The 27,823-nt window shown below is 35.5% G+C and overlaps 1 protein-coding gene and 7 non-coding genes across 8 annotated transcripts in view; 5 read left to right on the top strand and 3 right to left on the bottom strand.

Moving 5' to 3' along the window:
- The window catches only part of LOC137932253 (solute carrier family 23 member 2), a 56,505-nt gene that overhangs the window by 12,494 nt on the left and 16,188 nt on the right, over window positions 1-27,823 (bottom strand). Inside the window, exons 3-6 of the mRNA XM_068775857.1 lie at window positions 27,006-27,116; window positions 25,641-25,761; window positions 15,935-16,168; window positions 15,481-15,616 (exon numbers count right to left, since the gene is read on the bottom strand). Of these exons, the coding sequence (XP_068631958.1) occupies window positions 15,481-15,616; window positions 15,935-16,168; window positions 25,641-25,761; window positions 27,006-27,116 (602 nt within the window). The remainder of the gene's footprint in view (window positions 1-15,480; window positions 15,617-15,934; window positions 16,169-25,640; window positions 25,762-27,005; window positions 27,117-27,823) is intronic.
- On the top strand, window positions 11,567-11,638 carry TRNAA-CGC (transfer RNA alanine (anticodon CGC)). Its single transcript has one exon. It is a non-coding gene; the product is annotated as a tRNA-Ala (tRNA).
- TRNAA-CGC (transfer RNA alanine (anticodon CGC)) lies at window positions 14,510-14,581 on the bottom strand. The gene has a single exon. It is a non-coding gene; the product is annotated as a tRNA-Ala (tRNA).
- On the top strand, window positions 16,863-16,934 carry TRNAA-CGC (transfer RNA alanine (anticodon CGC)). Its single transcript has one exon. It is a non-coding gene; the product is annotated as a tRNA-Ala (tRNA).
- On the top strand, window positions 19,254-19,325 carry TRNAA-CGC (transfer RNA alanine (anticodon CGC)). Its single transcript has one exon. It is a non-coding gene; the product is annotated as a tRNA-Ala (tRNA).
- TRNAA-CGC (transfer RNA alanine (anticodon CGC)) lies at window positions 20,208-20,279 on the bottom strand. The gene has a single exon. It is a non-coding gene; the product is annotated as a tRNA-Ala (tRNA).
- On the top strand, window positions 22,976-23,047 carry TRNAA-CGC (transfer RNA alanine (anticodon CGC)). The gene has a single exon. It is a non-coding gene; the product is annotated as a tRNA-Ala (tRNA).
- TRNAA-CGC (transfer RNA alanine (anticodon CGC)) lies at window positions 23,816-23,887 on the top strand. Its single transcript has one exon. It is a non-coding gene; the product is annotated as a tRNA-Ala (tRNA).

Genomic DNA, 27,823 nt, shown 5'->3' with positions numbered 1-27,823 from the left:
TTGCAAGATATTGTGAAGGATAAAAGGAAAGAAAAAAGAAATTGAGAAGTATGAAAGTGAGTATCGAATAAGGATAAAACTCTGAAAACATTATGTGTAAATAAAGTCCCTGTACCAAACTAGATAGGGGGTACGAGAAGCTCCCAATAGCGGGGGCCAAAAAAAAAACCAAATCTATAACAAATTTCTGGAGAAGATCCAGCAAAGCACAAGAACGCCTATAGTTGAAATGATGTTGATGATGAACCGTTCCTATAAGTTATAAAGTAAAACAACATTGGTTGTGCAATAATACTATTTAGATTTTCTTTATCTCTTCTAGAGATTATATGCTTTAGAAATAAAGTGTTTGGTTTACAATTTGGACTACAACTTATGATTCTCTCTAAGATGCCAAATTTTTAGACATGTTCCTGAAATCTGAGAACCAATTATTAACGATAGTGACTTTCATTACTAATTTTCAAATTCTAGTGAAATGTATTTTAGTTGGTAATATTAGTTGTGGCAGTGATAATAGCATAGAAAGTGACGGCAATGATGGTGACTGTACCGGAAACGATGATAATAAATTTGTCAGTGACGATTAGATGCTAGTGGGGGCAGCATTGAAGATGACGACTTTTATATTGGTAATGACATTGAAGCTGTTGGTGCTAGTAAAGGTCATATATTTGATCAGTTTTTAGATAATGGTGGTAGTGAAAATGATAGTAAAGACTGAGAAAATAAAAGCGGTTAAAGTAGGAGAGGCGAAAAAGATGATAATGTTTTTAATGGTGGTGATTGTGATAGTGTTATCAGTAGAGATGATGGTTTACACGTTACTCGAATTCTAAGACAAGTGATAGAATATATAGTGCGAATATATGCCTATAAATTTAAAACTAAAACTGGCAACAATAATGCAGTGTTCCGGTGGTAAACAAAGCCTGATCACTTTAAACAATAAAGCGAGCTAAAGTAGGTTAACCATAAAACACGTTGCGGTAAAGGATTAAGTAGTTGGAAAAAACCTGACTGGAAACGTTGCCACGGCTTTCTGCGTCCATTGTTCCGAGACGACGGAACAAACTCGAGTACCCTGTTCATGGTTAGTTAAGAAATAACTTTTTTCAGTCTAGTTTTTTATTAAACAAGTATTGCAGATAAACAGTGGCTTAATAAGCGTTATGACTTAAGCATTCTTAACTGATATGCTGAAGATAAACGCAAGTATTTAAAAAGCACAAATGATGCAGATCATTCTGATCATCTGAAATTAGAAAATGTCTTCAATAGTAGTAATATTAGTGGTGTGAAATCATAAGATAATCTATTTAGAATCCTAACTAAAAATTAGGAAGTTTGCGATTTGCATTTGAAGTGGATTCTGCCTTTGCACATATCAGACTAACAACAACCAACCAACAGACAAATATTATTTTGTTTCATATATCCATTCACTTAGGATCTTTTGCAGTGACCAGTTGTGAACATGGCAAGAATGTGTATTATGGCATCTTACAACTTAATGCTACGAGGGCTCGAAGCACACTCAGAAGAGCACACAAAAAAAATTTAAACACAATAGATAGAACAATTCATTCCCAAGTTTCTTTTTTATACAATTATTATTTGATACTACTCTTCTCGAGTTTTTGTTATGACAACATTTTAGCCACCTAACAGTTATAACAGATGGCCGCTGGAGCGTTATGGTTCTGGCGTGGGACGACGCATCGGACAGACACGCTTATTAAGCTTGTCGGAAGTTGCTAGAAGCAGGCTGTTTCTTACCAGTCGTATTCAAAGTCTCTGGTGGGGACCCAGAAGCGAAGCTGACGTCTTACGGTTGAAATCATGATGAAACTTTGTAAACTTACATGATAATTTAAATATTACATAGAAGTGTTTTGTAGAACCAAACACAGTTTCTATAAACAGTATGACGACAAATTCAATATTCAAGTTTATCTAGTCTGCCAATGTATGCAACTAAACCGAGCTACCTACGTAATCAAAACTATGACACGCCCATTGAGTTTGTAGCATATGGTACAAGGGAGAAGCGAAAATTGTTAATGTTTCGACGGATTTTGTCGGCCCCGTTACTGATCATCAATATCATTTCAGTGATAAGACGTCCATTTGTGGACATAGAGTTCCCACATAGATTTCCAACAAGATCGGTTTGAAGGGCTTTGCATTCATCAACAAAGTCGTTTCCGTCCATGTTTGGGTCCGTGGCCTCCACTCTAAAATTATAGACCCCAGAGCCCATTTTTTTTGGATCGGATTGTCACTGCTGCCTACATACCATTTGCAGAATCCGTGGGTTAAATATGGTAGGGCGCAGAAATCGCCTAGCCTAAAATCTCTTTGAAAGTCGCAAAGCTCGAAGGTACTCGGAGGAGCTTAGGATCAGGTGGTTTTTTTTTACTAATGTTGTAGAGCTAATTAGCAAATGGGGAAAATTCTCCTGGACATCTGGGAATGTTGCCCAAGCAGTGTCGGACTCTAACCGACTAAAAACCCCGTTTGCCAATCTCCCCACTTTTCAAATTGGTCCATCGACAAGGAGGTCGATGCCTTTTGCTCAGATCTTTCTATGCGTCTCCAGGTCAAGGTTTTCCTCGAATCTTTGCTTATTGTTTATGTCTTACTTACCAGTATTAGTCGTGTGGGCCTTTGCTATTTTTTTTTTGTCAATTTAAGTATTATGACTATGGAGGATCAGGCGGTTACATCTCGCCAGATCACTTCAGTGGAAGCTCCATGGAGTGACTAGGCCCAAAGGTTCCCACGATGGTATCTCTGCTTGCACTGTCACTCGTCGCCTAAAAGCCATCTATTCTATGCACTATATGCCTATCTCACTGCCATTTTTGAATTCACTTGAACAGTGTGCTTGTGAGGTGAAGTGTGAAGACCGAAGACCAATTAAGAGTACACCTAAATACACAAACAAAGTGTCATTTACAAACTTCTACTTGATCTTTACCCTGATATCATAATTAACAAGAGAAAAAAGTAACCAAATTACAATTGTCTTACAACGACTCACAAATTTCAAATTTCAAATTACGAAATTTTGTAAGTCAATAACAATTTTTTCAAAACCTGTTTCAGATTTTGCTAAACATATTCAGAGTTATAAAAAAGTACTGTGTTTACAAAAGATTTCTTGCATTTTTTTCCATATACAAACGTGTTCATCGTGAAACTTCTTCCATTTTTTTGTCTTCTTCCAATCCCTATCAAAGAAAGAAAAGTTTACAAGAACAATGAACCTGCTTGATCTGTTGCAAAGTAATTTACTTACAACTTTTACATAAAGCTCATTGGTTTTAGATATAAAAGCTTCAAAGAGGTGAATATTTAGCCAATTTGTCAGGAAACAGTTTTATTTCTTCACACATAAATTCAACCAGTATAAAGTGATCACTCTGAAACATATTACATTAATTTACTCTTTCTATTTGAATGTTGACTAATAACTTTTAACAGCCCAAAGTATACAGAGATAGATAGTAAACAATAATCAGAATTTTCAAAACGATTTTACGTATTTTTTTAATTCTGAATCCATTGATTTCGGATAACATATACCAATAACCAATCATTCTGTGTCAAAAAGTTTCTTTTTTTAATGGAATCAGGCGTTACCTTGCGGAAGTCCATCCTAAGTAAGAAAAGGACTACTGCATGTGCGAAAGTGGCTAAATATTGGTCCTTTTCTTACAAATAAGTTTTGTCTGGCACTTAAATGAATAGATTATTAAAAATATTGTCTAAAGCAGGTCAAAACTAACTTCTCAGATAAAATACGAAGTCAAGCCAACTAACGGTAATAGAGTATAAAATTATTAATAAATTTTCAAATTTATCTTTATATCCGAGCCGTTCCGTTTCAAGTTGTAAGCGGAAACTTCTACAAGTTAAAGTTATCCCGGAGAGTTTCACGTTGCAAGTCCTTTGTCCACAACTTAATGAAAGTAAAGACTATTAGCTCTTCCCTGAGTAAATAGGTTAATTAGTATTGTTAAAAGTTTAAGTTGGAAGGTAGCAATTAAGCTATTATGTATAATAAGTAAGGTACACAACCGAATATCGGTTATCAGTAAACTTAGTTTAACTCTTGTTGCGGTTATTTGGCGTTACAATATTATCATTATTGTAATTGTTGTCATATTTGTAATTATCGTCACCATATTTACTATAGTTATCGTTATCGTCATCATCATCGCCGTCTTCGACATCATCATCATTATCGTCATTGTCGTCATAGTCAACGTAATCGTAACTGTAAAGACGATCATAATCGTTACCGTTATCATCATCGCTGTCAGCATCGTCATAGTCATTGCTGTTATCGTCGTCATTATTTTTGCTGTCATCGTCATCATTATCGTCGTCATCCTCATTGCTGTCATTGTCGTCAATGTCATCTTCATCATTATCATCGTCATTGTTATAGCGCTCATCGTCATCATTATCATCTTTATCATTATTGTCGTCATCCTTATTGCTGTCATCGTCATCATTGTCATCTTCATCGTTATCGTCGACTATTTGTAGCTTAAAAGCTAGAGATACCTTGAGAGATATTTTTAAAGTAATCGGTATTGTAATGGCTGCTTTTACACATTTTTATTATACAATTTGCTGCATAATTTAAAATCTTTTGTGAAAAATATTGACACTTAATAAATTCAAGAAATAAAAATAAACAAGTAACACATAAATTTTGTTTTAAAAGTAATTAAATCGTTAATGGGTCTGAGTATACGCATATATATTTTATTTCTACGATATATCATAGACATACCGTTTCTTAGTTTTAAATCTAAAATAAAAAATATTATTATAGCATTCAACAGTTATTAGTCGATCGAAATGTGTGGAACTTGGTTTGTTGACTCATTGACATGGTTGATATTATAATGTACATAAAAGAAATGTTAAATTTCTTTTAAAATAGCAACTGTCGAGTTTCTTGGCGGCTCTTCTCAACAGATCAGCGTTTTGAACCGGTGGTAGCTTACTGCTTATTATGTTAAAATAATAATCAATTCAAAAGTGCATTTAAATTTGAATGTCTACTAAATTAACGCTTTCTTAGGACTTCAAACAAAGTTATGTTAGACAATGATTATCATGAGAGATTAAAAATACATTATTTTTTTATTATTAGGGGTTTTTTAGCTTCTCTAGGGGGGACTTTTAACTCTTTTTTTAACTTTATAGAAGATAAGCTGCTATTTGTGGATAAAATAAAAGGAAAAGACGGTGACTTGTCCGCCCAGGTAACCAGGGCGGCAGCGCTTCCCCGGGTCCGCGTTAAATAGGTCACCATGCAACGCGCATCCGTGATGCGAATGCAATCAATACAGCTCACTTGTTGCGGCGGGGGCAACGACCGGGTTGCCATGGAAACAGCGCCGCCCCTGCTTAGCTCTGCCGCCCTGGTACTCATTGGCTCGGGCGGTGGGCTGGTAAATTTTTTTTTTAAATACCCTTACCATAACTGATTTAACTTGACTTATTCTTTAAGTGAATGTATATTTAATTGTTAATAATTATTTATTTCAGAAAGAATCCGACTCATTCTCTCAAGAAACTCCTGATATTTACTGATCTGATGTGACAGAGGAGAATGGGAAAAGAGAAGTCTGATTGCATAGAAATTAGAATCATATATATACATACATATATATATATATATATATATATATACACATATATACTCTTATAACGCATCCTACAATTTAAAATACATGGCTACCAGAATCCCAAGCGCTCCCGGATCACAGAACAAACGACAAAGTTAATCTCATAATTTTTTTTACTTAGAGCTATACATCCAATGCTTTTTATTATTTATAAATCCTAAACATTGTTATAAGATATTTTTACCTTCTTGTTTTTTTTAATGCTATTTTTAGATTATATATCATATTAATTCAAAGGCATAATAAGAAAGTTTATTGTAAAACATTACTCAACACACAGTTGCCTACAAAAGAGTTTTTATGGAATCCAAAATACATAACAAAGGTATATTTTTAAATTATGATCAATTTATATGAGTAACAAGGTGTACCGGTTCAAATGTTGCTATGTATCTAATTAAAAACCTGAAAAAATGCGTATTTTGAAATCTCAAACTTAAATTAATAAAAAAAAAATTCAAAACCTTCCCGATGATATACCTAATAATTTCATAAAGATTCACAGGGTTTGTGTGTATCATTATTAAATATATCGAATACAGACAGACGTACGTTCATTTTATATATATACAAAAGTTAGTATCGATAACTATTTGCAATTTTATTTTATAATAATGTTACAAAAATTTATTCTTGCCAAAAGGCTTAACCTCCTTTTTTAGGATATTTGTTTTACAAACTTCGTCTTTTCAGCCCAAAGACGGCCCTAAAAAGCATAGGCCTCCTATAAAGATATCTATTGGGGATATACCATAATCGCCACACTTAGCAGGCGAGTTGGTGAGTGCAGCGTATTATACAGAAGACGCTGTTGCACATCCTCTAGAAACTTATTTGTGAGCAGAGGCAATACTATATTATTAATGCACAAAGTGTGTAAATCGAACCCGCGACTTTCTAACCACTGGGCTACCACTAATTCACGAGAGTAGCTATATTCATTAATTATTTTATTGACATTTTTTTAAATACCTATCAACCAGTGGAAACACTAAACAACAACTGTTTTTTTATTTTATTTTTTTCATTTTAAACTTGTCAAATATCAAATGTAATTGCTTTACTTAGACATATATATACCCAAGAGCGGTAAAATATTAAAGAACGTTTACAGTATAAAACGTAATGAAACATAAAATCGATAGAGCTACGCCGGAGTTCGTTGACCCCATGACCTTTTCGGCCCCGTGAGTTCCTGTTCTCACCTGTGCTTTCAGCTCCCCGTCGACTTACGAATTACGTTGGAAGACCAAACCAATCCACACCCTTTAAACTCTATCAGGGATACTTTCGAATGTTTTGTATATACAAAAAAAATTCTGCCATAGTTCGAGGCGAAATATCGACATGAAAAATATAAGCAAAATAAGATATTTACCATTTTTATTACTCGAATTAAATGAAGCTATAAAGGATAACAAATTCGACATTATACAACTGTTTTTCGAGAAGGCATTCCGCGAATCAAACATTTGTCAATTTAACATGATAATACTAGCATTAGTAGTAGACAATACTAACATTAGTTTTAAGTCCACATACAAAACCCAACATAAGAATAAGCGCACTAATAATACGAATACTAAATAATAAAACAGAGCTTAAGTAAGAAAAGGACCAATATTTAGCCACTTCCGCACATGCAGTGGTTGTCGTGCAACAAAGTGCACCGCCCGCCAGCCCGCTCATAAATGCGTATGCGGCAAACGATGCGAATTGCACAACCGCCACCGTTAATTCACTCAACACGTGTTTCACTCCTCTACGGGGCATCTTCAGGAGTTATGTTACACCGATTAGTGCCAAACACAGTGTTTTGAGTGACTCTAGGAGTCCCTTGCGCCACTCCGATAGTAAAGTAAAGAAAGAGCCTTCAAACTTAGATTTAAGTAGACACTTGTGCCATCTGATCTCCCCTCTGATCTCTGATTCATTCTTGAGTCTAAATATTGGTCCTTTTCTTACTTAGAATAGACTTCCGCAAAGTAACGCCTGATTCCATTAAATATTTAAAAACAGAGCTTATCGTCGACTATGCAAATACGAATACTGAATTCCTGTTTTTTTCTAGTCTTATTTTAAGTATCCAAGTATCTTCTTTCCAGGAACTGATGACAAGTTCTTAATTTGTTATACGGAGTATACTGTAGCAATACGGAGTAGGGATGAGGAAGTGGTCGCACGAAACGTAATGTTAAAAACTGAACATTGTTAGGGCGTCGCGGAAAACAAACACGACACCAACGATTAAAAAAACATCTTATATAAATTTAGTTTAAACTAATTTAAGATTTATGTTAGAAAATTGTATAAGAGACTACAATAACTTAGTTTAAAAAACACTGACATGCAGAAACGTGAACAAAAAAAATACAGATATTTTAAATGTAATTGCAATTGTAAAAACAAAGGCACGGACGCTAATGTCTGTTGAATAAAGATTCAATAAATAATATACATACATAGCGATATTTAAATGAATCCTTATCAGTTATGTCGCGTGATTATTTCGTTTTTATTTAGGCTATATCTGATAAAGTGTATATGTATAAATCCATATTGTTAAACTTTTTTAAAAAGATGCCTTATTGACGAGTTTCTTCCTGTTTTTTTTTCACACCAATAATACTTGGAGAAGCAGAGAAAGGCCAAAAAAAAGTTCTAATGTTGAATAAAAGAAATATTTCTTTATAGAGGTGTTTGTTTGTTTGTTAAATTATTTTTAATTCAGTTTAGTTATCACGTAACGTAAATGATTTATTAATATTATTATAAAACGCCTTATTGAAAATTTATGAGGGAGGCCTATGTGCACCAATGGACAAAGTACGACTAAAATGATAATGTTAAAATAGTGTATATTTATTTTCATTTTATCATTACCTCAAGTTATATTTGTTACATTTATTATTATTTCTATTTTTTACATTTTACTTACCGCTAATTCCATATTTAATTTAATTTATTATACCTAATTATTCTTTCCTTATTATTTACCTAAATTATTTATTGTTAAATATTAATCTATTTATGTTGTAATGTACCTAGCCACCTAAGAATAATAAGATGATGGAAGGAAGGCGATGAAAGCAAGAAGGAATGAAAGAACAAAATGTAAGATATTGTGAAGGGAAAAAGGTAAGAATAAAAGAAATTCAGAAGAATGACAGTGAGTGAAGAATAAAGATAAAATTTTGAAAAATTTATTTGTAAACAAAGACCCTGATCCCAACAAATTAAGGGGTACGAGAGGCCTCCAATAGCGGGGGCCAAAAAAATATTTATTTCCCATTCTATATCTGTAATAATATTATTATTTATATGTACAATGTGTGCATGGTGTGTGGTAGTTTAGACGTACACTGCCACTAAGCACGCATTGTCTTATTAAACACATTAGTGCAATAAAACTCGATGCAGCATTACTTATACAGGGTGATAGTTTATAGATATGAAAGCTTTAAATCGGTGAATGTTTAGTACATTTGTTATCAATTAATGTATAGTACATCTCACCTAGAAGAATATAGTTTCAGAGATAGTATATAATGGTAATGATAATATAATAAGAGAAAGCGTTTGTAATTTTCAAATTATTACATTTTTAAATTAATTATTGTTTAATATCCGTCCATGAAGACTTTGTACTGAAATCGTTCGTCTGTTATATGTCAACATATTTTAGATTGATCACTTTATACAGTATGATTGGAAATAGGCATGTGAAACTAAAGCTTTTAGTTGACTAATTAGCTTTTGTTTTTTCTGTGTTCAAATGAGCTATACATTCATCCCTTCAAACCTACGCATTTATAACAAATCACTTTAATAATTACGTTCTATCACATGAAGTACTATATGTAATTAATCGAATTACAGGTACGCATTCAAAATGGAATGCATTAGTACTTATTAAATAAAGATATAGACGCTAAAATCAATTAGATTTAGCCAAAATAAGCTTTAAAGTCATATAAGTAAACTGACCTGGATCGACATAACCGAATTGTCGGAGGTCAGTAACGTGACAGCGTCGGAGGCGTGAAATTACTGCGAAGCCCGGGGCGGGGTCAATGAACGCCGTGAACTAGAAAACTGGGGCTTCAGCTCTAACATCGTAGCGGAATGCGTTGAGAAGTAAATCAATATAAATTTACTCTTTAAACATGTCTACATGCATTGATATAATACAATACAGTGCAAAAAATTTAATGTATCTAATAGATTCAGGCGTTACCTCGCGGAAGTTCATCCTAAGTTAGAAAGGGACTAATATATAGCTACTTCCGCTATGCAGCAGTAGTCGTGCAATGAAGTGCAACGCAGATAAATGCGCGGGCGATAAACAATGCGAAACACAACTACCACTGTTAATTTAGTCAACACGTGTTTCACCCCTCCACGGGGCATCCTCAGATATTAGACCGTATAACTGCTGCATAGCGGAAGTAGCTATATATTAGTCCCTGTCTTAGTTAAATTTAATATAACATTTTTTTATTATGGCCCCCGCTATTGGGGGCCTCTCGTACCACTATCTTTGATGGGACAGGAACTTTATGGGTAATTATATTTATTCACATAATTATTTTTTTATTTTCATTCTCTACTTTCATACTTCACATAATCTTTCATTCTATTCTTTTATGCCACAATTCTGCTTTCTTTCCCTTTTGCTCTGTTTACCTTTCTTTCATCCTCTTTTCATTTTACATTTTCTTAATTTCTATTTTTATTATATCACATTTTTATCTATTCTATATCACAGTTTTATATTATTTTATTTTTTTAACTTGTCTTGTTAGTTTTTATTTGTTGTCTATGCCTAACTTTTATTTCTTTCTATTGCATATTGTGTGATTCTTTTGCAATAAGAGAGGAATTCTTCCCTGTTATCCTTTCCGCTTATCAGGGAGGCTATTGACTCCTCCCTGATTTCAACGCCAGACCGGCACTCGAAGCCAAACCGGAGTCCCCCGAATGCGGGACATCGGGTCACAAGGTGGATCACGGTCTGGTCCACACCCGGATCACAGAAGCACGAGGGGTCCTCCTTGAGCTTGAACCTGTGGAGGTACTCAGAGAACCCCCCGCGCCCCGTGAAGTAATATAACATATTTCAGAATCTTCACTTTATACATAATGATTACAGTGGTAGCCTGGTGATTGAGGATTGAGACTTGCGATAGCATGTCGCGGGTTCAAATCCCGGGATACTTCTACTTCTTTTCAGCGAATGGACGCCTGTGTTGCCCACATTCTTCACATCCCATGACCTTAAATAACTCGTTGGTCCACTTAGTGGAAAGCCTATTCGCATCTACCTATCCCGGGATACAATCTTTAATAATTCACAATTTATACATTAATTATATATGATTTTCACTGCTCGCACGCGAGATTTCCAGACGACGAATGGCAGCGTTCTCTGCGTGCAACCTATTGTGAACCAGTCCAGTGAAGTGGAGTGGAACCAGTCCAGTGAAGAAAGTAATAGAAGCGTGTACCTTACCACATACCCCTAAAAAAATGAATCAACTTTATCTATTCCGTTGTTACTCGGACCACTTCTCACCTCTGTGACATATACGAGTATACCATATCTTCACTTCGCTATCGTTCATCTTACTATTTATTATGTTGTATATATAAATATATAGCGTATATATATATATGCGTGTATGTGTAAGTGTGTGTGCGCATATGTCCGCGTGTTTGTGGGTGCGTGTGTGCGTGTTCATAGTTCAACTTTTCTGTGGGAAAACAAAGCCTTTTTAGCAACAGAAATCGAGGACTACATGCAGTAATCAAGTATTCAAAATTAGTATAAACATTACGAATAGTTAGATACGGGGGGTGTAACTCAGTGGTAGAGTGTCTGCTTCGCATGCTGAAAGTCCTGGGTTCAAATCCCAGCACCTCCAAATATATCATATACAGAAATTTTATTTACGAAACTTTTGTTCTTTATAGTCTTTTATTTAAAAATCGTCATTTCAGCCACGAACCAGTTAGGTCACGTTCATAAAGGTCATTCAGAAAATTGGAACTAGCTTAATATATATAGCTTAATAATTCAGCTTTATATTACGTACGTTTAACATTGAGATTTAAGGGTTCTCAAAGTTTTATTCTTATGATCTATATTCCACAGACATTGACGTCCGTGCCTTCGTTTTTACAATTACGTTCAATATTTCCTCATTGCCTTTTTTGCTCATGCATATTACAGTGTTTACTATGTCTCTGTTTATTTTAACGACGCCCTAAGGTAGAAGTGCTAGTAAATGGCCATGCGCCAGTAGTTGGCCACTTTGATATAAAGTGTTAAAAAATAAGAGTTTTAAATATTGTTTTTAGCATATTATTAGCTTATGAGATGGTATCACCATCTAATAGTTTGTAGATAAAAGTGTGAATGCTGGCAGCTCTGTAACTACAAAATGGCGAATATTCACTGTTAAGCATCGGCGTCCCAAGTTATTCAAGGTAATTTCTTAAGTAATTTATTAAGGATATTCTTTTGGTATTTTGCAAATTTTGAAGAATTTTCTTGCAATTATGCGCTAAACTATTTGGTTTGGAATTTGCAGAAGTATTGCAAGGATTTTTTATGAACTCAGTGAATTCGGATTGTTTACATTAGTAACGGAGGGGGAGGACCATTACTGGCATCTATTTTTCAATAAAAATTAGAAGTTGCCCGGGGTGGGCAACTACCGAGGTTTTGAAATTTATATGTAAAATTTTATTAATATCTTTAAATTTGACCGAAATACACGAAGCATTGAAACAGCTTAAAAATACTTGTGTTATCTTCTTTTATTTCAGTAATGGTCCGGGTGGGCAACTACTGACTTCAATTTTGGCCAACTACTAAAAATATACCTATTTGGCCTATACATTAGGCCGCGTGCGTTGTTAATGAATTATTTTTTCTTTTAGATGCCTGGAAACAAAGCAAATTTTTTTAAGTTATGAGGAGAATGCAATGAAAAACGCCGTTGAGGATGTGCGCCTGCACAGCACCTCAATAAGAAAAGCAGCCAAAAAATTTGGGGTACCCCGATAAACTTTATCAAATAAAGTAAAAGGGAAATCGCCAATTGAGAGGAAAATGGGGCCTGCTCCTACGCTAACTAAGGATGAAGAACAACGCATATGCACATGGGTGTACGACTCCGCTAAGGCTGGTTTCCCCATAACGACAGACCAATTGTTCTTTAGCATTCAACGGTACCTTAAGGGCATTAAGCGAGAATGCAAGTTTTCAAACGATGAAAATAAGCCAGGAAAAACTTTTCTTAGACTCTTCATGAAAAGAAATAAAGATGTAACAACAAGGACAAGCATAGAAGAGCCGACGAAAACCAGTAAACGAGAGACCTGTACAATGTGCGAGAAATACTTCACTATAACTATGATTGAAAAATTGCAAAAAACTTATTAAGTACTTACTGACATATTTTTCATTCTTTTTATAAAAGAAATAAACTTTACATTCTTTCTTTCTTTCTTTTCATACTAACTTACTCATTAAGTGGTATAACACGTGACACATGTGTTAATAAACAAAAATAAACGAGGTGGGCAACTACTAGCTAGGAAGTGGCCATCTACTGAATTTTTTGTGGCCATCTACTAGAGTTTTCGTTTTTTTTTCTTTCTTAAAAAAATCTGCTAAATTTCTTTCGCTTGAAGTTATTTGTTCATAAGTTCCTAATAAAGTGGAGTTCAAACTATTACATAACATTTTAATTAAGTAAATATAATTATATTCAACCTAGGAATGCCTACAAATGGAATGGAACTGCGTTAAGTGGCCATCTACTAGCGTCTTTACCCTATCAATGTTCAGTTTTTAAAATACCATTTCGTGCGACTATACCAGGGTGTCATTCGACGGACACGATGGCATGCCTCGCTCTTTAGCCCCTGAGCCCGAGGACAGTGAGCGTGAATAACACTGTCTCTTTACCATAACCTTCACCAATAAGAATTTGCTTATCGGCTTGGATATGAGTAAAGTACAGGATATTCTGTTTTGGGACATTAACCTCAGAGTAAGGGTGCCTATCACCCTATGCCCAGGTTGCCCATGCCGAACCCAAGCTTAATTGGTTACTGTAGTCGAACTAATAATTAAATTATGATTCAGCTTTTAATATCAAAAATAAATATTAAAACTACCAAGTCATTTTTCACATTTTATCTTAGAAAAATCTTTTCAAACTTCTTACTAAGATATTTCAAATTTGAACAAAGAACACTACGGTGCAAAATATTTTTTTGAAACATTTAATTCAGAACTGAGACGAATATATTTAGTTAATCATTCATTTACACACATAAATATATCTAATGGATTCAGGCGTTATTTTGCGGAATTCCATCTTAAGTAAGAAAAGGACCAATATATAGGTGCCAAACACAGAGTACTAATCAGCACTAATCGGTGTAACATTACTCCTGAGAATGCCCCATGGAGGGGTGAAATACGTGTTGAGTGATTTAACGATGGTAGTTGTGTAATTCGCATTGTTTACCGCATGCGCATTTATCAGCGAGCTGGCGGGCGGTGCACTTTATTGCACGACTACTGCTGCATGGCGAAAGTAGCTATATATTGGTCTTTTTCTTACATATAAATATAGCTTTTCAATATGGCTTTGCGGACAGTCATTTCCGTAATCGAATAGAAATGTTGACCATAACAAGGATTTATCATAAACCTGATCTAAGAAATATTGCTTTTAATGATTTGTATTTTTAAAAAACAGTATTCAAAAAACATTTGGAGGTGCTGGGATTTGAACCCAGGACTTTCAGCATGCGAAGCAGACACTCTACCACTGAGTTACACCCCCGATGAATTATATTCTTAATTTAAAATCCATTTGAATTAAACAAAATCTGTCTGAATTTATGATTATCTTCATAAATCAGGGCGCTTATTAGATCCCTCTAGCCATATATTTGAAGTTGAAAGATGCCATTATAGGTTACTTGAATTTCTGTATCTCTACCTAATTAGGCTTTTATTACATTCTTATGACATACACAAGTAATCTAATAAATGGCAGGACTGATTAAACCGCGGCCCGCAATGTTGTGTGTGTTGTTTTTTTTAATTTGTACTTTATTAACGACATATGTAGAAACCTTTCTCGATTAACGAAAAAATTGTTTGTTATTAATAATCATTTTTGTAAATTCACTCCTTTACATATACTCATATTTTCACAAAAAAAGGATAAAATTTACGCACGTTTTAGTGGTATATATGTACCTTTTTCTTTTGTTACATATTGTAATTTTTAATAAACATATTAACATACTCAAAAGTTATAAATTAATAATTTATGCTATTATATATTATATAATAAATAAACATTTTTTACTTATTAAATTGAAAATAATAAATATAAAGTTAATGATAGTAATAGATGAATAATCTATTTATTTGTGATCTTATCTTTTTATCTCGTTTTAGGACGACATCAGTAATTGCAATATGTAATAATTCGATTCAATTTAAATATTAATTTTATTTATAATTATTAAGTTAAATATACAATATTCGTAAGTATGTCAGTTTATTGGTAGAAATATGATTACATTACAAGTATCATTTTAACAGACATTTTTATTTTAACTTTTGGTGCCAAACGTAGAAGTTATTACCTTTAAGGTTGTTTTTGAAAACTGAAAACTTTCCTCTTTCTGTGGCTCCAGTTAAAAGAAGTAAAAATAATAGCGTACTTACCCAGCCGCAATACCCCACTGCTGGGAAGCTGCCTCGGCTGCGTGATCGAACAGTGTTAGGCCCACAAGCGCGACCGTGGGCGCGATCGTCAATGGGGTCACGAAACGAAGGAAGGAGCCGATGATCCCGAAATATCCTGAGAGATTTTAATAAAAGTTTTTAGTAAAAAAAAACTGGTAATAACTAGACCCTGCCTCCTCTCCCTCCAAACAATATATATGCATACGAGAACTAAAAGAAAATAATAAATAATTTCTTAAGTGTGCAGTTGAAGAACTTCTTAAATATTCTAGGATATCTATAATCAGCATTGAAGTATTTTTATAGTGACCGTTCGTTTTCTCAGAACTCCCTACGTCTACCCTTGTTTCCGTTTTTCACGAATCCCCCGTTTAAGCGATTAAAGGAAGAGCCAACGTCTCATTAGCAAGAGAACGAATAGAAGAATACGAACCACAGAAGAGTTGAAAGAGTGCAGACACTGCTATAGCTCCGGACAGCTCACACATGCGACTGGTCCACACGTGCCGACGTTCCTCGTCCGTCATAGCTGCCAGGACATGAGGCTCTGGGCACTTCCATGCCGGCAGCCCTAGGATGGCCAGCGTTGGGACTAAGAAAGAAATGGTTCCTCCTTGCACGATTGGCAGCCTGCATCCGAAGGTACATTGTAGCCAAGTTATGAGACCTGTGCGGTGTAGAATATTTTCAGTTATTTATTCATGTCAGTCGATGGAGGTTCTCTGCAAGGCATATGTCTCCCCCAAAGACATCATAGTCGGTCTACCGCTATCCGCGTACTAGTGTTCTGAAGAAACGCCCACACATAAAGTGGACATATGATCTTGTCAAAGTCTTGAGAAGATATTGGTTGCAGATGGCTTCCCACCTGTTAAAGAAAACTTATGGAGGATGCCTATATTCAGCAGTGGATGTCCTCTTTTGAAATGATAATAAAGCAACATTGCTTATGTACAAAAAAAATACAATTTTAAAATCAACGCCATCTACATTCGTTTGACAAAAATAAATGCAATTGTATGCAACAAAAGGGTTTCGTTTATTTCAAACTAGCTGTCGTATCAAAGAAGCTGATATCTATATATATATTTATTCATATAAATTTATAATAAATGCTATGTAAAATTAGCGCAGTAACTTATCCGACATTAGCAAAAACGATAAACATATATCCCTTATATAGCCTATATCGAGGTACCTTCTCGAAGACCTTTTGCATAGGTCACTCTATGTGTTATTTAACTAAACGGCCTTTAATTTGGACGCGACTATCAATGTATTTATAAAAACAAACGTAAGTGAAAGTTTTATATGCGCTGTGCAATTGATATTAATATTAATTTACTGTTAACATAAATACAGGGGGTGTAACTCAGTGGTAGAGTGTCTGCTTCGCATGCTGAAAGTCCTGGGTTCAAATCCCAGCACCTCCACAGGATACTTTTTTCTTTATATGTTGCTTTTGTCAATATTTGACTTGAATATTGTCTATCCTTTTTAATAATTTACAAATGACATGTAAAAGTTTAAAGTTCATAAATCAGTACTGTTACAGAAATATTAGCATAGCTTCCAGATATCCAGTATAAGGTTCTCAGAGTGTATATTGGATCGCATATAAATACATACAAGTATAATTATAGGTGTAAAAACTTTAAAGAGGTGAATGTGTATATATTATATGCTCATTTCGCAACAAAAAGCTTAAAAGTTTGTAAACCAATTTCCGAACATCCTTTATAAAGTTATCACTATGAAATAGATTAAATAATTTTTATATTGTAATACGACAGCCAAAAACATCTGACAGTTTGATACAGTTTGTATCTATTATATAAATTGTATCACAAAATATAGGGAATTACGTAATATTCAACCATAAGATCTAACAATACTTATTTTATTATTAACTTATAACTTGCAACACTTGTGGTCAAAGGAACGTGTTTATTTATTTATTTCGGTACACCAGTAAAACATATGTTAAAATTACATTAAAATTTGCCATATAAATAATGGTTCTGTTGTTGTTCCCTTATAGATGATACAACGTTAAAATGTATTATATACAACATTGTAGAAATATCAGGCTACAACAAATCAAATTTAAAAAAAAAGTATTCGCACATAAGAAGAAATATCTGGGTAACTTAAGACACTTATATTTATATATATAATAACTTAAGATATACATAATATATATATATATATATATATATATATATATATAAGATAACTTTAGACACAAAACAGTTCTTAATTTGAAAATGTTTCCTCCGGTGCACAATCTTCTGAAGAAGATTGAAAGAAGATAGAAGGTTGAAGGCTGTGTGCACTACAAGACATAGGCCTCTTCCAAAGATAACTATGGAGAGATATACCATAATCGCCGTGCTTAACAGGCAGGTTGGCGATCGCAGTGTGGTATTATGGTACGCAGAGGACGCTTCTGCCCATCCTCTACAAACTTGTTTGAGCAATAGCAATCTTACACAATTAATACACAGAGTATGAATTATATAAGATTGTATCCTGAGATTTAAACCGACGTATTTACGATAGCAAGTCACATTGCCACCACTGTGCTCCCAAACCTCATGTATTTAATTTTAAATTAAAAATCTATTATAAATACAGTGAATTGGTTTCTGAAGACTCCGTAATAGCCGCGAATTTTAACGTTTGCAGGCAATTGTTTAAATAAGGCAGGCAATTGTTCAAACAAGTTCTGATATAAGAACTGCATGTATGAGATGGGAGAGTGTAATCCAACGTTTGTTCAATATTGGGGCCCACGCATTTAATCAGTAAAAACAGCTTAAACACTAAATAAATAGTAATAGAAAAAAATAAAAAGGTAGAAACCCGATACCGGTGATATTTAAGAAGTGAGGTGAAGGAAAAGGTGATGTAAAGGAGGATAATAAAAATTGATGACTATGTAACATCATGTGAAGACTGAAAGTGGAGTAAAGAAATAAAAAGAAGAACTTAAAGTAATTAATTAAGAATTGTAAGTTTTCTTTCCCTAAACGAAATAGGGAAGAATGAAAGACCCCCAATAACGGGGGCCATTTAAAAAAACAATTAAAGGTTCCCACAAGAGATTTCGCTATTCAACATTTTATTTCAACTAGTAAAACTTTAACAAATACAGCACAATGGTAAATATATGTAATAATATACAATATACGAAGTTATACTTGGTTAATTAAAACAATAATTGTGTGAATTACCTACTTTACCGAATCAGTAATGAGGAAATTGGTAGACGAAAGGAAGTCCCCGACATGGCTCAGGTAATTTGCTAGTTGAAGTGGGCAGGCCACATAGCTGGCAGTACATATGGCCTTTGGAGATTTAAGGTTCTATAATGGAGGCAAGAAATCGGTAAACACTGCGTAAAACGGCCCACGCTATGGTTTGGACAACTTTGTCCTTTGGAGATTTAAGGTTCTAGAATGGAGGCAACAATTCGGTAAGCACAACGTAATACGTCCACGCTATGGTTAGACAACTTTGTTAAGTTCGTTGAAACATGCTGAATGCTGGTCACTTCCGGTCCTGTTATAAATCTAGGAGAGAAGCGTATATTCTACTATGGACGTATTAGGAATGAAATAATGATATTTATTACTGTATGGTTTATAAACTTGTTTCGAAACTTGATTTAATACGGCAAGCATAAGTGAAAGTTGTTGGTAGGTTCGATACAATAAATGTAATATAAATTTTATAGTAACTTGATCACAGGGGGTGTAACTCAGTGGTAGAGTGTCTGCTTCGCATGCTGAAAGTCCTGGGTTCAAATCCCAGCACCTCCATACCTTTTTATCTTTTACCATTTTGCAACTAGAAATTTAGAAATCTTTTGAGCTTTAACCGGAGTTATAAACATTACCCGATGATCTCCATATTTCAATAAGTACAGAGATATGGAAGCTCTAGACTGCAAATTGCAAATGTATCTAGGTATTTCAAATATGGTGCATGTGAAAACTATTACTCGTTTTATGCACAGCGCAAATGACTTACAATTACGTAAACTGAATATGAATAAGAGACAGAGGATTTTGCAACGGATCTACTTTCTCGGAAAAATCGCTTGAAAATCTGACTCAGACATACCAATAGTCATTAATACAGGCAAAATCGACTTTAAAGAGAACAAGACGGCGGAATACTGTCCGTTTTTAAACGGTTTTATTTAGTTCGACCCGTACGGAATTTATTTGGGTCAAAATTAGAAATTGAAATTTAAGCACTTTCCCGTTGTCAGATGGATCTGAAATTTGGTACACACATTTAATTTAGATGACAATACAATATAATAAAATCAATAACATTATAAATATAAGATGGCCGCCGATACAAAATGGCGGATTACGTATTTTTCCTTAACCTCCTCAATATGGGTATCAAATGAAAGGACTACACTAGTAAAACACGATGAATATGTCAAAATTTAAAATTCAATATGGACGCCGTTTCAATATGGCGGATTAGGAACATATTTTTCCGCAACCATCACAATATGGGTATCAAAAACCGTTTAACTTAAAAGTTTTTTAAATGCATTTATTCTGACACAATCCACTTAAACTCTGAAATATGATAAACATATTTTTTATCTATTCAAAGTACACGATTCACACGGACAAATAGTATACAATAATTAATTTAAATATGTAAAAAAAGACGTCATGTGGAGGTGCTGGGATTTGAACCCAGGACTTTCAGCATGCGAAGCAGACACTCTACCACTGAGTTACACCCCCTGTGCTATTATCCGCAGAGAATAGTGAACCCTCTTGCTTTGCTACTCAAACTTTTGTAAAGAAAAGGCCTAAACTAAGTGTCCAGGTTCTAACCTTACAAGGCCAGGTAATGTAAAAGCCAGTATGACAACAGTGACCTTCAAAAAAAAGTTTCCACGTATTTTAAGCATTTTAGTTTTTTTTGTTATCACATACGTTGAACAGTTCATAGTGAGTAAGAAAAGGACTAATATTTAGCCACTTCCACAGTGGTAGTCGTGCAACATATGCACCGCCCGCTAACCCGCTGATAAATGCGTATGCGGCAAACAATGCGAATCACACAACCGCCACATTACCGCCAAATTACTCAACACGTGTTTCACCCCTCCACGGGGCATCTTCAGGAGTTATGTTACACCGATTAGTGCCAAACACAAACACAGAGTCAGAGTTCATAGTGACTTATGGATCTGTGATGGTCGTTTACGGTGGACCTTATATGGAAGGAAAAGGCTTCTTCTTCCTCTTATTTTTAGACGATGGACGCCCACTGCTGGGCATAGGTTTTCCTCAAAGATCGCCTGCGCTGCTCGCATCCAGAGACTTCTAACTTGACTATGTCGTCAGTCTACCTATTGGGAGACATATCTACGCCTCGTCTACCGGCACGGAATCACCACCCGAGAACCTTCGGCCCTAACGGCCATCTTTTGTATATCCGGTGTGCCCCGCCCACTTCTTGGTTCTTTTGCGGATCTTTTCATTTCTGATTGGTTCTCGCAGCGGATCTCCGAACATAGCCCTTATCATTGTTCTCTAGATGACCTTGAGCCTTCTCATGAAACCAGTCGAAAGTGACCATAAATATCCTTAACTCTATAATAAGGTATTCATTGATACATCCACCTCCACTTGTGCATCCTGATTAAAATCAATAGAGTTCGGAAATGATGCAGATGACACGTATTGTTTGTGCGTGGTAATCCCGTTACGTGCAGATGAAGTGAAAATACTATTCAATCCTGTAAACCAGTGATTCTCAACCTTTTTTCTTATTTCGTCATCGTTTCAGCCCACAAACACCTCCAAGGTCCCCCAAAGATATCTATATGGGGATGAACCATAAGCGCTACTGTAGGCAGACGGGTTGAAGATCGCAGTGCGCAAAGAACGTTGCTGCCCACATGGAAACTTGTTTGTGAGCAGTGGCAATCCTATATAATTAATGCACAAAGTGTGAATAATATAAGATTATATCCCGATTATCCCGATTTATATCCCGACCTATAAACTGAATTTTCTTTTCTGTACCCCTGAATAAAAGTTTTCATTTATGAACTTCTACCAGTATGACCATAGAGTTATCAGGGTGGAAACATGTAAGTATAGGTCTACTTTTAAAGTATAATAGGTAAATATAAATATAATAAAGTTTTGTCAAAGGTTAGATATATACGTATATTTATATCTATATATATATATATTCTTAGTATACTATAATACTAAGTAAACGCGTGTGTTTTCTCTGTTCTTATAGACTTTCTATTGACACAAATTATTGGTGAATAGAAAAAATTGTTATAAATTTCAGAGTGATTACCTTATAAAGAATAATTGGAAATAATTGTTAAAGCTTTACCCTCTTAAAAGCTTTACACTTATCAATAACATTAAAAAAATTATAATTTCTCAATATTTTCATGTGCACCCACAGGTTGGGAACCCCTGCAGTAAACCAATATGTAGTTGGCATAGATTCGAAAGCCGGTGGACGCACGTTCGGACACGCTCGCTGGATGAACTGGTTGAACTTTGCAGTTGATAATTTACTACGTGTTCAAATAAAATCGAACGGTATTGTAAACAGTGAAAGGTTGGTAAACCTTATTAAAGTCACTTAGCAAACAATAAACAAAACTATGTATGTGATGATTGAGAAAGTGCTTCATCGATATCATCATCATATTAGATTAGGCTTCACACAACAATCAGCAGCTTCCCGTGACCTTAACTAAGTCGTCGGTCTGCATAATAGAGAGCAATTCCACTTTGCGTCAGCCCCGATGGCATTCGGTTGCACGAGAGATATACGCCGCCCACTACTACTTGAGATAAGTAATTCTTCTAACTACGTCGGTTATTTTGATCATAAGTTACATTCAGCTAAGTTAATGTTAAATAACAATCGCTCATCTGAAGTTGTAGAAGGCTGAGCATATCGCTCTTGCAACCGATGGTCGCTGGAGCCCATGAGCCAGACAGGCCCCTCACTTGATGGACCGACTTCATAGTCAAATTCGAGGTAAGTCGCTAGATGCAGGAAGCGCAAGATCGGTCATGGTGGCGATGTTTGTGGTATGCCTATGTCTTGCAGTGAACGTCCATTGGTTGAAAAGAAGAGAGAGAACAAGCTTCTCTGAACGTAGCCCTCTCCATTGCTCTCCGAGTGACTTTATGCCTTCATATAAAGTCTACTGAAAACGACTGTCACAGATTCATAAGTCATTACGAAATGATCAATTAACATGATTACAAAAAAAAATTAAACTCGTTAAAAATGTGTTACTTTATTTTTGAAAGGTCAATGTTGTATTAGCATTTACATTACTTAGTTTTGTGGGATTACAAGAAGGACGCCTAATCTAGGCCTTATTTTTACTAAAGTTCATGTGACAAACCACGTGGGTTCACTTTTCTCTGTAAATAAAAATACAGGGGGTGTAACTCAGTGGTAGAGTGTCTGCTTCGCATGCTGAAAGTCCTGGGTTCAAATCCCAGCACCTCCACATGATTTTTGAGTACTGTTTTTTAAAAATACAAATCGTTAAAAGCAATATCTCTTACGATCAGTTTACGGTGAATCCTTTTTATGGTCAACATTTCTATTCGATCACGTAAATAACTGTCCACAAAGCCATATTGAAAGGCTATATTTATGTGTAAGAAATAGACCAATATATAGCTACTTCCGCCATGCAGCAGTAGTCGTGCAATAAAGTGCACCGCCCGCCAGCCCGCTGATAAATGCACTTACATGATTTCTTTTTTATATATTAAAATTAATTATTGTTTACTATCTGTCCTTACATATTGTGCCCTGTCCGAAGTTTTTTAATTTATAAAGGTTCATTGAAGAAAAATGTATTTATCACCGTTTAATATGATTAGAATTGCACCTCTGCTGCGTGCGTTCTCGACTGGCGAACAAGAGCCCGTAGATGCGGCGTGGGCACTTTGCCCGCAAGGTGGACTATCAATGCAGTCAAGGTCGGAAGTCGCTGGAAGTGGGCAGCAAAAGACTGGTTATAGTGGCGATATTTAGTGGAGGCCTATGCTTTGGAATGGGCTTCTATCTGGATAGAAGAAGAATAAGCAGGACCTATGATCAAAATATTTTGGTTTCATTTTAATTTTCATTTGGTTTGAATTTAACGAAACAAGTTTTTTCCAATAACAACCACGCTAGATGTAAATTTTGTACTGTTTTACTTTTATAGTATAATAAACCTATTAATAATTTTATATTCAATATTAAATTCAATATATCCTACACAGGGGGTGTAACTCAGTGGTAGAGTGTCTGCTTCGCATGCTGAAAGTCCTGGGTTCAAATCCCAGCACCTCCAAATATCTTTTGTTTATCGTTTTTTTAATACATCCAATCGTTTATAAAATACAAATGATTAAAATCTTCTATTTTCTTATCCGAATTTTCGATGAAACATCCAACATGTTTATCGATCGTGGCTGTAATTTTCGACAAAGCCATATATATATTAAAAGGATATATAAAGTTTGTAAACGAATGAATAACTAAATAGATTGAGAGCCTTGTGAGTCATACGCCACGCTTGCCGTTACATGAACTCGACTGTTGCCACCAAAACTGCTATACCGCGCCTTAGGTATGCAGTATGCAGTAAGATATGGGGGAATATCAGGACCTGCGTTCCGTCAGTCCGCCGTCAATTCCGCCGTATATATATATCAGAGTGATCACTTTACACAGGCTGATTTGAAATAGGTGTAAAATTTGTAGAGATTTTTGATGACAAATGATATATACGTTGAGCCACTTACAACTTTTACATCCATAACCGATCATACTGTATAAAGTTTAACATAAAAAAACCTGCTTTAGAACATTTCAAGTCGCTCAATCCAACAATTTCACGGTCTTTTGACATCAAAGCACTGCCCCGCGGATACAAGAGACCCGGCCCGTTTCATCTACTCGCTGAACACTCGAATAGCTTCGACTCAAAAGCGCAGACCTATTTTAAAATGTCTGTATTGACATGTTACGAACTATGTTCATTTATTTTTTTATATACATGTCTCACTATAATTATCTCGTAATAAATCTAAGAAGTTATTAAAACAGAAGGTTGTTAAAAATTCTATTATAACATGAAGGTTTTTGAAATGATAATAGACCAACAATACTTGTCGTCGTCGTTTCAGCCCTAAAAGCCTACTACTAAGCCTCCTTAAAAATATCTATGGGGTGATCACTTAGAAATATGTTACATTAACTTATTTGTCTATTGTAATGTGATAAGCCAATAACTCCTGGCTTTCGAAAGTCTGTAGTAAACAAAAAGTAATTTTAATATGTAGTAATCTGAAATATAAAACCTTTTTTTACTATATTATCGTTACGTTATATATTACTTCTAAAACACTTGATTTTTGGTGTACATTAATTGACAACAAATGAGCTATATATATTCCAATCGCCCTGTACATTGGCTATGCACAGTAATTAAGTATTCTAAATAATCATAAAATTTACGTATAATTGAGTTGAGTGCGTGCCTCGCATCCTAAAAGTCCTGGATTCATATCCCAACACTTATAAATACGTCTTGACAATTTTTTTATTTTTAAATTTTCTCTTAGAGTGTCTATTTTAGAATATTTTTAAAAGTATATGTCGTCAACCCATAATTTATATATATATATATATAATATATATATGCTTAAATCTTCTAGATAAACACAAGGTATCCTGCCGTTGGGAAGGACAAGGTAATGTGAGATTCCTACCCACTAAAACCTTCATTGGTCGTCATCCGTACCTTCAAAAGGACCGTCGTATCTCTTGCTGAGCTCACAGATACCCTTCCGTTCTTTACCAAGGTATATCCCGGGAAGGAGTTGGACCTCCCCAGCATTCTCGCTGTGCTGCTGTAACACGAGACCACTTCGCTTTCCTGCCTTGCTTTGGGTTTACATTGAGTGGACAATAAGGGCTTCACACTCAACATCCGCGAACCCGACACCCGTGAGCACGACGACATTTTAGTCGCCTCTTACAGACAGAATAATAGACGCGTCAACCGTTAAAAACTTAAAAAGAAAGGTTCTGTAACTCACCGGTGACGAAGATCATGGTGGATATTATGTTGGATCGGTCCGGATCGGTTTCTTGCATGCAGAGCGCGGGACAGAGAATGAACGGTATGGCGACAATAGCACCAATCATAGTAAGGTAATGCTGCAAATGAAATAGAGCATTATAAAAACTTTACACAGGATGAGTAAAAATAGATGTAAGAGCCTTAAAGGGGTAAATGCATAGCTTATTTACTGTCAATTATTATATGTTATACCCTATTTAGATCTCTATTGTTTCAGGTGTAATAAATATCGTAATGATAATATATGTAGTATATATTAACTGTATACTAGTATACTTTGTACTGCAAGAATATACTGGCCTATCCACATTTCAATGGGAAAACAAAATTAATGTGATTTATTTCAGTGATCACTTTAAAAGCTTCCCTATTTACAATCACACTGTATAGACCTTTCTTTTTGCCTTTTACAATCCTCTCCTCTCCTTATTCGATCACTTACTGTCGCTGTTCCAACGTCTTCTGTTCATATGGAAGGTATGTTTCTGTTTCATCTATCTAATCTAGAATCTTTATTCTTAGTCTACCGTCACCTATTTCACAGAAGTATCCATCAAAGGTCGCTTAAGATTGCAGGCTTTAAAAGTTATATATAACTCATTGTACATTACAGATACAAGGAGGACAGTCCGCTGCATGCAGGCAGATTCCTACCTGTCCTATTCGAAATAGGTAGTGGGTGCCTTTCGTCCTACAGCTGAAATGATGATAATGATTGTATATTTTTCTTAATACTGTAGAAGCATTACTTTATTGTCAGAGACGCATGGAATAGGGGAATCCCACGCCTCTCTACAATCCTTCTCGCCCTGTGATTGGCTGATGGTTTTTATTGCCTAAATGAGCTAAGCTTGACCAATATATACACGTCTACTTTGGACTTCGTGTTGTCTTTGTCTTCAAGACCTAGCGGCCCTAGGAAAAAATCCACAATGCATTATTTAAAATAAAGTCTACACTAAGTTAAACATGACTGCAAATACGTCATACCGGCTCTAGGAACAATCCCACAATAGTAATTAGATAACCATAACCTTTTAACACTTTTAATTCTATGAGACTCTGTGTTTGGCACTAATCGGTGTAACATAACTCCTAAAGATGCCCCGTGGAGGGGTGAAACACGTGTTGAGTAATTTGGTGGTGGCGGTTATGTGATTCGCATTGTTTGCCGCATACGCATTTATCAGCGGGCTGACGGGCGTTGCATTCCGTTGCGCGACTACCACCGCATGTACGGAAGTGGCTAAATATTTGTCCTTTTCTTACTTTTAATTCTATGATTTGTATAACATTATGAGATTTTAAAATGTATTATTACCTGTAGAGCCATGAAGATACAGAGGTACCATGGCGGAGTGTCGTCGATGCCATACGTTACGTTGCCTTTACGTTCCTCATTCTCTTTTCCCTCTGGCCGGTCTTCTGGACTCTATATAAAGAGAAGAATAATATAAGATTGTAGCCACAACAACTAGCTGTATAGATTACTACACTACAAGCTAGGCGGTGTGAATGATATTATGCACGGAGACAAAGGTTTTTCAGCTAAAAACTTTAGTCTGGTAAATCATATCCCAGTTACAACAGTTATGTTTATATGAAGAGGAACTACACTCGTGTTGGTGTATAGTGTTGTAACTGCAGTGTAGTGTAAGTTGTACGAAGCGAGGACTACTCGGCGGTCGGAAGCGACACGGGCCGAATCTGACCACCCTTACTTGAACGCGGGCTAGGCGAACACAGACGCCGCCGGAGACGTGAATTTGTGAGACGAAACCTCCGAAGGTATAGAGGTATGATTGACAGATTTGTCTTACGGATAGAGGCTGATCTATCCGGAGATAGAAGAGGGGGGAAAGGTTTCGATGCTGGCTTTAAATTTTCAACTCGGGAGCGAAAGATATCATGCTAGCGTTCTTGAGGGTACGAGTGGAACATGGGCGGCCTGTACGAAGCCTTTTGGGCGCCTTAAGGCAACCGTTATAATTGGTGGGATGGTCTTCGCTCTTACAGAGCATGCACGAAGGCGGTGTCTCCGTAACCGAGGGACGGGAGCAGTCGGCTGTACCGTGATCCCCAAGGCACTATAAAGACCTGGGGCGTGAAAAACAGTTGTAAGCGCATTGCCCATAGAGC

The sequence above is a fragment of the Battus philenor genome, unplaced genomic scaffold, assembly GCF_028537555.1.
Source record: "Battus philenor isolate CCGP_79_NKW_IND1 unplaced genomic scaffold, ilBatPhil1.0.hap1 SCAF_9, whole genome shotgun sequence".
NCBI classification, from domain to species: domain Eukaryota; kingdom Metazoa; phylum Arthropoda; class Insecta; order Lepidoptera; family Papilionidae; genus Battus; species Battus philenor.
This window is presented reverse-complemented; position numbering and strand designations above follow the sequence as displayed.